Source organism: Odontesthes bonariensis, chromosome 8 (assembly GCF_027942865.1).
Source record: "Odontesthes bonariensis isolate fOdoBon6 chromosome 8, fOdoBon6.hap1, whole genome shotgun sequence".
Classification (NCBI taxonomy): Eukaryota; Metazoa; Chordata; class Actinopteri; order Atheriniformes; family Atherinopsidae; genus Odontesthes; species Odontesthes bonariensis.
In genome coordinates, this window is record NC_134513.1 from 8072531 (window position 1) to 8084699 (window position 12169).

Below are 12169 nucleotides of genomic sequence, written 5' to 3' on the forward strand. Positions count from 1 at the left end.
ACGAAAAACTTCAGCTCACAGAGAAACTCAATGGGAAAGTGAACGCCAAACATGAAGCTCCGCTGAAAAGTCCATAAAGTGTTCGGAATAAGCCGTCAGGACACCGCAGGATCCAGCCGTAAGCTTTTTTCCACCGAAAACAGTAAGTTAACCGAAGTTTCAGAGAACTTTTTGTTGGTTTTTAAGGAGAGTTGCAGTAAACGGTTTGTTTGTCCAGGCTTCGCTGGAGTGCTAGCCTGACGTTAATTGTCTCTAACTAAGGACGCAGTCTCTGAAGCCCCTTTGTTAGCCTTGTAATTGTGCGTATCGTAGCTTGATATAATGCGTTTGTGTTAGGTAACCCACTAACAGAAAGCTCTGTTATCAGTATTCCTTACACATTTTTAGTGTTCATTAAATTACTTACTTTCATGGATATTTGACAATACAGTTTTGCGGAGACTTTTGTTTTATTACTTTCTTGATAAAGTTGCCTGTAAAAACCTCCCATAGATGATATAACATTGGTTTTATTTGAGGGTTTTATTATATAATATGAATACTGCTCAAATTAAATGCCATCCTATAGATAAATGTGAAAAGGAAGAAGATGAGTGAAGATAATTTGTGCACTTTTTATAGCAGCAAATTTGTTGTTGTTGTTGTTGTCATGTGTTGAATTATGCCAGCACAGTACAATGTTGCGTAAAGGTTTGGTGAAATCAAATCCTGTAACTGACCATTTCATGAAGTTGAAAATGAACTGACCTCCATGTGGCATAAAGTTGCCGACACATGATCTTCCAACATCTAATGCAACATTATTGCATTATTTATTTATTTATATTCATGTGCCATGTTTGAATATTAAAGGAAAGGTTAGAAACCCCATGCAAAACTTTCCTTTGGGGCTCAAACCATAACTTGTAGCAGTTAATGAGATTTGCTGAGGTCAAGTTGAGGTTTGGAAGAGCAGGATAAAGCTTTTAGAAAACTGCTTGTTGCTGTAAAGGCCAATTTAAAACCCCACTTTGACTATAAAACATCAGAAAGATTTAGTGGACACCTGCAGAAGAGTTGCCATAAAATACAGCACGATAACTCTGTAAGTGAGCTAGCAATCTCGTTAAAAAGGACACACAACCAAACTTAATATGAAAACTCCTCATGAAATGGAACTCTTTATTTTACCAAAATGGCCAAAGGTCTGTTTGGTTGTTTGGTCCAACTGTCTACTGGTCTTCAGACCTAGACGTCAAAAGAACAGCCCATGAGGGGGTGAAGGATTTTGATGGAAATCTGGGTAACCCCCCCCCCCAAAAAAAAGACAGAGTTCAAATGCTGTAATATTTTCCAAAAAGTTCTCTTTCAAGAGTATTTACTATTCGGGGCGCCCAAACTTTTAGTTTGAGGCCCTTTGTTATTTTGAAGCTGTTAAAGTATCTGATTGTTTGAACTATCAAATGTTTCATCTTTTAATTCTACACCTTTTTAGAAATAAGGGGTGAACTTGAGCTTGATGCATCGTACAGGATGTCCATAATTATAAAAGCCAAGTCATGAATCACTGTCATGTCTCCGCAGTCAGACTCGGTTTGGAACCATTTAGGGTAGAGGAGAAACGTTAAAGCTGCTTCTGGTCCATTGTCGCCTTCTTTCATTATCAGTCTCAGACTTCTGCAGCTGTTTGTTTGGGTGAACCTCTGCAGCATGCGTTTTTGTTCCGGAAAAACCTCCCTCCTGACGCACTGCCTGACCTGCTGGCAGCTCTCTTCTCTGCGAACCTCTGATGTCTCTGCTTCCAGGCGGGGAGCAGAAAGCATAACAAAGGATTTTATTTCCATCTCTGGCAATAATCATATCTGTCCCCTCGCCACACTCGCCCGTCTCATTTTCATGCAGGTAAATAATTGTTCTAAAAGATAGTTGGACTAAAAAACCTCCAGGTAGCAGCTGTATAGATTCTTCAAGCAACAGGAAATTGTTGCTAAATCAGGTATAGTATTACGCTTAGTTAGGCTAATCTTTTTCTTGTTTCCAGACTTCCACATGTCCAAAGAAAAATAAATGACAGGCACCTCTTTATCTAATCAGGCAAATCTTTATCTTTATCAGACACCTATTTTCTGACATTTACATTCTTAGAATTCTTGGTACAGGACTCTAGCCTCGGTGCATGTTGAAAGACGGGAGTGTCACGTTTAGGCCACGTGATTTATTGGGATGTTTACATGCCTCTGAAATTGAATTAAAATATTAACGAAATCCAAAACATTTGTTTCAAATTAACAGAACCACAGCCATATTTTCCACAATTTCCACAATTCTTGTTTGAATGGAGGAAAGTTGATGCCTTGGTGTGACAAAAAATAATAGAATGGCTACTGAGCTGTTAGGGCTGGGATTACAGGAAAATGGCAGTTTCTGGCTAGGAAGACATTTCCCCAGAATGTGCCAGGAAACGCTTCCTGACAGGACTGAGTGACGGTCTTCCTGATTGCGGGGATGCCTCTGTTTCAGTCCCGTTTATTGTTTCAACTTATTCATGGCAGACACATGTACATGTTTAGAGCTTCAGTATTTTACTTTTTCTTTTGAGTTATGACTTAACACATTATATTTAGGGCTTCTTCTGTGGTAAGTTCTTGATAACAAAAGCACAGAAATCTAAGTTTTTCTTGGCTTGCTGAGATCTCTCACTCATTTCCTCCAACTTCTTACATTTTTTTTTCTTTTTCTTCCCCCTCCTACAATGTGATTTCTGCTTCTGTAGTTGGGGCCACGTGGAAAAACTGCAATAACTTGGGATCAGTGTTACGGTGCTACCATGTGAGTCCCTGAAAGACAAAGGCTTGTTTGTGCGGCGTGTCAGTGGCCACTGCTGTTGCAGAGAGAAATATAGCTCAGTTTGAAGTCTGAGCTGTCGTTTCTGTCAAACAAACCGACCTCACAGCAGTCCAGACTAAAAGTCCAGAGGACCATCTCTCAGGGGGGAGGGTAAACAAAGGCAGAGTGTTTGACAGGAGCTTTGCTTTAACACAGCACTGACTTCCATAGCTTAATTTCACATTTCATCACCTTAGACTCGTAGAATTATAGTCTCCCTAAGACTATATAGTGCAAATATCTATATTAAACAAGAATACCTGCCAGCATTCAGCTTGAAAAGCTGGATATATGACTTGGATTCATGTGGATTTCCATATGAACACATTCAACCACTTACCTCTACTTCTGAAATCATAAAAGCCCCATCTCACTCGACTTTTGTTCATCCACATATTTGCAACCTTTAAACCACATACCATATTATTATTCAGCTTTAAATGCATCGTCTTGTTGGCATAAAGAATCTGTCTTTGTATGAAAAAGACAGATGTTGCCATCTGCCTGAAAAATGAAGCCAATATGGAGGTGTTGTTAACCTGAACTCTGTCTATAGACCAGCAGGGGGCAGCTGCTAAATTAAATTAATTTGTGTACAGGTCTGTGGAAAAATTATCCTTAACGCCCACTTGAACTGTTTCTTCTTGAGTTTATTGACTTACTTTCCAGTTTTACATCTTTTCTGATGGAGCACATAATGCATTTTGTAAAATGTGATCCCATTTCGAGTAAGATGGACGAGGAAAGCGTTGCGGCGGGAGCTTCAATTGTGATAACTGCTAGTTTCAGTCAGATCTGGTTGAAGTTTGAGTTAGAAAAGCTGGCAACGGCAAAAAAGATTAGCTTCAAAACTTTAAGTGTGTAAACCACTGGGAGTCGTCATGGCTACATCCTATTTCATACTAACTTGTACTAACACTGCGCTGCAATATGAACCTTTCCCAAACTCTCACTGCTGCTTGTGGTCGCATTGATTTACTACAAATGATGCCGCTCCTAATGCAACAAGCCAGTCTGAAACTGGGCTGCACATCTGCAGCACAGCTGGAAGTAGGTTATTGACGCAAGAGGCACCGGTGGAGGCGTGTGAGTGTTGTGTATGGTCAAGTAATCTCGGCCCATTTTCTTTTCAGATGCATGACTCCCCATACGTATCTGTTTCAGTCCATCTGGTTGATGTTAAAAGCACCACTCGGCAGTAGAAAGCTCCAGTTTGATTCTCAGTCTTATCTTTGTGTAGAATTGACCATTAATTATTTTAGATTTAGATAGACCGCTTTAATTTCTTTTTCTATTGGCTTGTTTCAATGTTGGCAGCAGAACGATGAGTGAACGTTCTGTGGTTTTAGGCTTTTAGTCCACCTGTTAGGGCATCAAACCTCAAGTCGTGCATTCACAATGTCAATTTGATGATTTATTTCTCTAAATCTTTAGTTGAACAGTTTATTCTTTTGCTTTGTAATATGAGCATATTCGTAGTACAGAATGAGACAATGTTTGTCAGTCTTGTGGAAAAAGCCGGTGTTTGACCATGTGTTTTATTTTTTATTTCCCACAATCCACCATTCATGCAGTGATTGTGACCAGGTGTGCAGTAGTGACCCCTGTTTGTTTTCATTCTTGACATATTTCATGCTGCCAGTTTCCAAGTGAGAAGAGGAAAACACTCTGAATGTCTTCCAGGAGAAACCGCTGGAAAATATGTCTCTTCAGCCCATTTTGAAGCCTTCCGTCACCCATTTATGACAGCAAGCTTTTTACTCCACGTTTGACTGTGCAAATCACTTGGTTTCTGATGTAGTATGAGTTTATCTCAGCCTGCTTTTCTTCGAAAGTTTGTTTCTTCAGCCGAAATTTCTCAAATTGTACAATTGTATGAAACATTTTTCATCAAGAAAGATGACACCTCTGGTGGTGTGGGGAGTATTTACAGAAGCAGGATGCGGCATGTGTGACAAAACAAACGGTAAACAATGGAGCTCTATGTCACAGAGGAATAGGATATTTCAGACTCATGCTACACAGACAATACTTCAGTAGGATCAGTTCTTTGCTGTCTTATGTTTGTTGAGTAAAAGACAAAACAGAATATCACCATCTCTTGCTTCACTCGGCATCTATTGTGTAATATGAGTGTCTTGTTTGTTGTTCCCTTCATGGATCAGTTTAAATGTCTTGACACAATACAGTCCTCAGGGGATTTAGAGAATAGTGGAGGGAAGGAGGTCAAAAAGGCCAGCGGGGATGTCAGTACCACCCATTAGCGTTAAGTTTGCAGGAGAACTAACCTACTCAGGAATGTGTGTGGTGCTCACTCCTCCACTCCCTGAAGGACGCCTGCACTGTGTCATCAGTCATTGTTGCTCCATATGGATGCTTGTTGACACGGCCGAAATCAGGGCTCTCCTATTTGGGCATCTCTCTTGAGGTTTAGGTCAGAAAATTCTTTCACGGATGACCTGAATCGTAACTGATGCGAAAGCGAGGGGGAAAATCACGCCGCGTAGCCTTTTAAAGGATCTGGTTTTATAAGCCTGAAGAATGAACAGACCAATTTACGTGGAAAGTTTCAGTGCGATCTTTTGCTACATAGATAAGTGCTCATTAAAATCCAGTTTCCTCAGATAATCACCCAAAATAACCTTGAATGACTTGCATTAAGATGTACTGTTTGCAGATGTACTGAAGGGGATTTCTCGTGAAACTCATAATTCCACATTTGATGTGGCTTTTATCAGAAGACGGCATAGAAATGAGCAGCCTCAACTACGCCTACATGCTGATTTAATTTTTTACAAAAAATGATTTCATCTTGTTTATTTGTCTGGTCAAACGGACAAAGACTGGACAAAGGACTGGAAAGGGGAAAGTTGACTGGAGCATACTGGAAAGTGGCAGCCCTTGTAGTTTTTAGCGTTCACATGGCGAAAATATTTACATTTCCAGCAGAACTCCTGACTTATTGTAGATGGGATGAGCTGTAGGTTTCTCCCACTGCGTTGAATAAGCAGCTGACTAAATACAGCTTCCACCCTGGTGAGAGTGACTGATAGTTTCCCATCAAATTACGGAAATACCTGTGGAGGAAAACATGCCAGTAAGATGTGCATCTGCGGTGCTCCTCAATCCTCATGGGGACTTTAGTGTAATTGGAGAGCAGGTTGTTTTTGTTTTTAACCCCTCTCATTGGCCAGTATTTCATTTGCTTTAGAATGCTGCAGTTCAAGAGCACTATATGATATTTTGGAGGAGATTAACATGCCTTTGTGGGGATTGTTGTTGAAATATGGCAGTGAAGCACTGAAGTCTTTGTTTTAACAGCAGAGATCTGCTCACATATTGAGGTCATTAGTTTAAGTACTCTCTTAATGCCCATTTCTTACCCCACTGGGTGCAACACTGTGACCCCACAAAGGGAGGAAATGAAGCAAAGCCCGTGGTCCCCACCTCCCCTCCTCCCTCCTGTACCATGGGATGTCTGAACAAGCGGTGCCTCTGTTTTAATGCTGTTAGCTCTCCACATACTGTACACCGTCTCCAGTTCTTCAAATCAGATTTTGTTTGAAGTGATAAGTGGCCAGAGCAAGTAATGGACAGACATGTGATAAGTGTTTGTTTTCAGTGGTCATGGGGATGCTGTCCAACTTTGTTGTGGAAGTTTGAGATGCCGAGCATGCCAATGCAACAAGTCCAGAGACCCCAGGGAGAATGGTACCATTATTCCAGATAGAAGCTGCCCATGAGCACCCGTGACTGCCTGGGCTCCGGAAATAAGGCCAGCTGCGTAATAAGTCCAGGAGATCACTTTGTTTTTTGTCTCCGGGGCAGCCAATTTGTTCCTGCACAGACCACAGGGTTAATTTAATGCAGCAGTCATTTTGAAAGGAAGAATGAGACTTTGTACCATAAAGTAATAGGATTAGTAATAATAGATTGAGTTTTTTCTTTTTAATTGAAAGTTTAATGTTGGTGTTTTGTATTCTTAACAGAATTGACCCAGCGAGTTTACAAGAGGTCTTTTTTTTTCTGCATACAGTTCCAAAGACATGATGCGACCAATTTTTCTCATTTGTCTGCCTTTTTGTACTAACTTTGTAAGTGCCTCTTCTCTCCTGTTTTTCTTGGAGTGGTTCAAAATATTCCTCTGATCAAGTTCCAGTCTTCCTTTTTTTTCCCTTTTTCTCACAGTTACTTTGAGACCTCACATGTTAAGAGATACCGCCATTTGCTGACAACTTCAGATGTAGATATCAGTCCTGGATGCGACTGTATATTCATCAGAAACAGTTACTAGAAGTAGGCTAGTAGAATTTGTGAGTTCATGGATGGAAATCTGTAGTTAAAACCATCTGGCTGGCTGTGAAGAACAAAGTCTGCACAGTTGTTGGCTCTGAGTAAGATCTTCTTTCTTTCTTGGATCTGGCCAAGTCCTTAATGATTTAATTTTAGTTTACTCTCGCTCACTTCTTTCTTTTAAAACAAAATTGTTTTCCTCTTTCAGATTCACTGAGCACAACAATGATGTCTGATGCCAGTGAGATGTTGGCGGCAGCCTTGGAGCAAATGGATGGGATCATAGCAGGTAACCACCAAACACTCGGGACTGTAAAAGCTGGCTGTGGCTCTAATTTAAGTAGGCAAAGCGTGCTGCTGGGTTGAGTCACATCTGGAAATCATTAAATTGCAAACTAGAAATACTACTTCCAGTGGACTGTTACCCTTTGACCTCCTCCTTCTCATACCTGCACTTAAATGCTTTCCTGAATGTACAGAAAAGTTTAGAATACAGTCTAAATTGCTTCTAAATCCCTGCCTCTTCCTGCAGTCACTGCATTAGAGATCAGGAGAAAGTTTCCATTGTCTCTGCGATGACGGAAACTAATGATTATTCAAGCTCTGTGAGTCTGGAATACAAACTTCTGCTCTGGAGCTTTTGGCTGCACTCTGTATACTTGTGCTGCAGCAGATGAGCAGACCAGGCTTCAGCGTTAGTCCCCACTTTCTGCTGATGTGTGTAATTATAGCACTGACCTTTCCAATGGGAGCAAAGCTAACGATCACATGTCATCCACTAGCCCCCACCCCCCTGTTTCCGCAGAAACCACAGCCGTCATCAAGCCCCATTCCCTTGCTACTGTAGGGAAGCCACGATTGTCTGAATATATTAATTTATTCAGCTCCATCTTTGTTAATGTGGGACGTCTTCGTTATGGCTGACATTTAAGACGGATGACAGATGGTACAGAGTAGGCTGAAACGCATGATGTTCCCATCATGCGTTTCTACTTCAGTCAACATGCTGCTGCTTGAGATTCAAAGATGGAATTGAAATATTGTTTCCATAGTTACAGAAAGACATTTGTCAGTATTTGCTCATACTACATTTGATGAACACTTGTTAAGTATGTTTACAGGAGTGAGTATTTATATGCTGAGGTGGAGAGTGTATCAGTCAGTAACTAAAGTGATTGTAGTGCTTGTGTTATAATTTTTGGTAAAATATCTACTGGAGTAAAGGTAATACAACAGTCTGAGGTACATTAATAAATGTTGATCTCAAAAATCCCACATTATGTTGTTAGTGTTTAGTGTCCAATTAGTGTTAGTCTTGCATAGATCAATTTCTTCTCTTTTGGTCAGGGAGTTGTTGCTGTCACTTTCAGAGCCGTTACTGTGACTAAATGTGTGTTTCTGTAAAGTAAAAAGTAAGCTGCACTCAGTCCTGAATCTCAAACTGCAGCATCCTTATTTAAAATTGACGTCCTACTGATGCTGAGCCTGTACCGAAACATCCCGACGAGTAACTTTTTTAACCAGTGTAAAAAGGGCGGTAGTTAAAATGCAGCTTCTGCTGACCACGCCCCTTTCAGGAAGTATTCACTGACTGACAGAGAAGACCAGCCAACACAGGCGTGCAGAAGATATTCAGTTGTTTCTGATGTTCTCTCTGAGTCACCATGTTTTAGGTGAATTTAACCTTACTTTGGTGACTTCTGTCAGACAACTTTCACAATTACAAAATCTGTGTTTTAACTGTGCAGAGCTGCAGCCTGGAAAATGACTTGTAAACTGGCCTGTTGCGGTGTTAATGGGCAGCAGCATTTGGATGGCTAGATGACCTCTTTTCCTTGATCCCTAAAACAAAATGGTATGTTCCGAATGCAAAATGGAGGGGTCGTGCCAAGGGCAGGAATTGAGATTAAGCCTTGTTGTTTATGGTTAGTAGTGTCTGGTTACTGTGAGAGCATCTGCATCGGTTGCTCATTTGAAAACCGCTGAGAGCAAGTGTAGCGGTGGAAGTATTTTCACACCACAGCTGCTGTCTGCTCCTCCAAAAGCTGCAGCTGGATGAAGCTCAAAGGCAGTCCATGGAAGTATGGTCCTTCCAGCCTGTGGAACACAACGGGAGGAGACTGGGCATTAAAATTCAAACACCAGTCACACCATGCGGTACAAATTGAAACTGACATTACAAACTCCAGGGAAAATCTGTTACACAAACACTTTATTTACACAAAGCTGTGCAAGTGTTTCCAGGCCGTTACAGTATACGTTGCTATGAACAATGACCTGCATATCTGATATGGGGTAATGTGCATAGATCACATGTATGTAAAAGTGGAATCTTTGCACCTTTGAATGGTAATTAGCTGCTCTGTTTGGGGCCTCCTTGGTCTGAAATTATTCAAATTTGCGAGCCACTCCAGATTTGCAGGGGGGGAAGTATGTCACAACTTTCAGCTCAGATTAAAGATAACCAGCCTCATTTTTTTTTTATCTCCTCCAAAGTCAAATCAGGCTGCATATGTTGCTACTGACAGTAAGTTCTCATCAGCAGCCAAAACTTCACATTCGTTAAAAAATAACTGCGCTAATAATACTTTACTCGTAGTCTGTTTTAATGTTTTATATCCCCAATAGGAAATCCGACTTCTAATTGGTGTTCTTTGACTTATTTTTTCCGTCTGGAAGCTGGATATTCTGATTTGCAATTTGTCTTGAATGCACCAACCTCATAGTAATTCCGTCAATGTGACAGAGAAACGATTCTGTGAGATTGGAATGGAGCTTCCTGCCAGTCCCTGCTTTACTTCAGTCTTCCTGTCTGCCTTGCTGTGTTTTAATGACCCGCGTCATCTAGTTGCTCATCCAGCCGCTAAAATGAGTTGCAAGAAAAATTACTGTGAATTCATAGACTTAAAAGGTTCAGTTGTTTCTCTGTTGCATTTGGACTAAAGTGTTTTTACCAACATTTTTATTAAGACCTCAGAAAAGTGTGTTAACTTGCAAAAAAAAAAGGAGTTGATGCATCTTTTTAATGGTAAAATAAGACTTTACATACATGTCAGGCTTTTGTACCATATAAACACCAAAGTCTGTGCTTCTTAAACTATAAACACATTTGCGCAGAGATGAAAATTTACAGTTTTGGCTCCTCATCATGCTGACTCCCCTCCCACAGATTAAAACTAAATGGTCATAAATCCTTTAGTCATATCATGCCATTTACAGCAAAACACATTATATTTTCATTTTGGGTTTCATACCATTCTCATTAGGTATCTTCTGTCATCACATTTCCTTTTATTTGTAATTTATATGAAATGAATTATTGTGAAACTAACTCCCTCCTTTTGCCTCTCCCCCAGGCTCCAAGGCCATCGATTACTCCAACGGGCTTTTTGACTGCCAGTCGCCCACATCGCCTTTTTTGGGTGGCCTTCGGGTGCTGCACTTACTGGAGGACCTGCGAGCAGCGTTGGAGCTCATGGACAACGAGGAGAGGGACAACCTGCGCTGCCAGATCCCAGATTCCACCGCAGAGGGGCTGGTGGAGTGGCTGCAGGGACGAATGGTAAAAAGAAAATAATAAAAAGAAATCTGTTGGGTGGTTTTTAAGCCTTCTGTGGTAAATGTGAAGCTCCTTAGATGTAAAATTTAATTTCCAAGTTTGCTCTTACACATTGAACGATAAATCTTTGCCCTTTCTACAGTGTTTTTGTCATTCTAAGTGCCTCTTGTCTGAATTGTATCCAAAAGAGATTCCAGACTCGTTGATTTACTCTTTGGCCATTTGTATGGATTTCTGATTTTGTCGCAGTTTGAGCACACAGACAGAAGTTCGTGGAACCAGTCGCTTAGTTACAACAGGCTACTCATACAGATCAATCAGAAAATATCTGATACAAGCGTTTTTGTGGAAAGAACCGGAGCCACTTTTTTCCCCTCATTACTTTAATGGGTTAAACTGAAGTAAAGTGTAACTTGAGCTGTGGTTCTAACAGCAGACAGACACTGCAGAGACGGTGTGGATGAGTAATGATGATGAATGTGTCTTCGAGACGAACTCATCTGCACTTTTTAACCATCTGACTCAAGTTCATCCAAACTGCTTCCTGAAGCTATTAGATTTCAGTCCATTTCCTTTGGATGCAAATTCCTTTGTTTGCAGAAAAGGAAAGAATCTGATCCACCCACAACAGATAAGTAGATGTTGGATGGATGTTTTTTGTGCTTTTAAAGATAAAAATCACAGTAAAGGCAACAGAAAAGGATTCAGATATAAACAGAAGATCAAAAGATGATTTCTAACAGGCTACACCTTAAATCTTTAAAGAGCATCTGTTTCAGAGTTGCTGCCATTTGTCAGTTGCATTCAAATGCTGCAAATCTGTCTGGATGGTGCTTCACAGTACTGATGGACAGTGACCCAGAACATGCTGTGAAAGCAACCCACAGGCAGCTTAAGCCTTAAGGCAAAGAAATGCATTTTCAAACTCAGTTACCAGACCTCGACCCAACTTGGCACGATTTGTTTTTTTTTACTGAATACAAAACTAAAGGCAGAGAGACTAAAAAACGAGCAGCAACTGAAGGCTGCTGCAGTAAAGGCCGGGCAGAGCAGCTCAAGTGGAGTAACTCGGCATTTGGTCGTGCCCTTTGGTTTCCCACTTCAGGCGGTCACTGACTCCAAAGGATTTGCAACCAAGTATTAAGAATAGTGGAGTAACTACTTTTAAGACTGTAATAAGTGGAGAGAGTATTCAAAACATGTCTTAATTCCTAAACAGGTAAGGTTCTATTTTTGCAAAACCTCTTGAATTGGAACCGAGCGTCAGTATTGTAGCTGGACTGCTTCATTTCACACCCTCTGTGATGGTGTATAGTGGCAAAATGACATAAATTGGCTTGGCCTCCCTACTTCTTTTGAAGTTTCATCTCAAAAGAAAAAGGAAAAAAAAAAAAAACGGTTCAAAGCCTCCTTTCACTGACAGAATGTGGATATTTCTTCAGACAACACAAA

At 40.7% G+C, this 12169-nt stretch overlaps 1 protein-coding gene across 3 annotated transcripts in view; it reads left to right on the plus strand.

Moving 5' to 3' along the window:
• Positions 1-12169, plus strand: part of LOC142385221 (liprin-beta-1-like) — a 27319-nt gene continuing 15150 nt past the window's right edge. For 2 of the 3 annotated variants that reach the window (XM_075471524.1, XM_075471526.1), the window contains exons 1-3: positions 1-142; positions 7367-7447; positions 10515-10720. In XM_075471524.1, coding sequence (XP_075327639.1) covers positions 7384-7447; positions 10515-10720 — 270 coding nt within the window. In that variant the 5' untranslated portion in view covers positions 1-142; positions 7367-7383. Of the gene's footprint in view, positions 143-7240; positions 7260-7366; positions 7448-10514; positions 10721-12169 lie in introns of those variants that run through there. The other variant, XM_075471525.1, reaches the window with a different exon arrangement.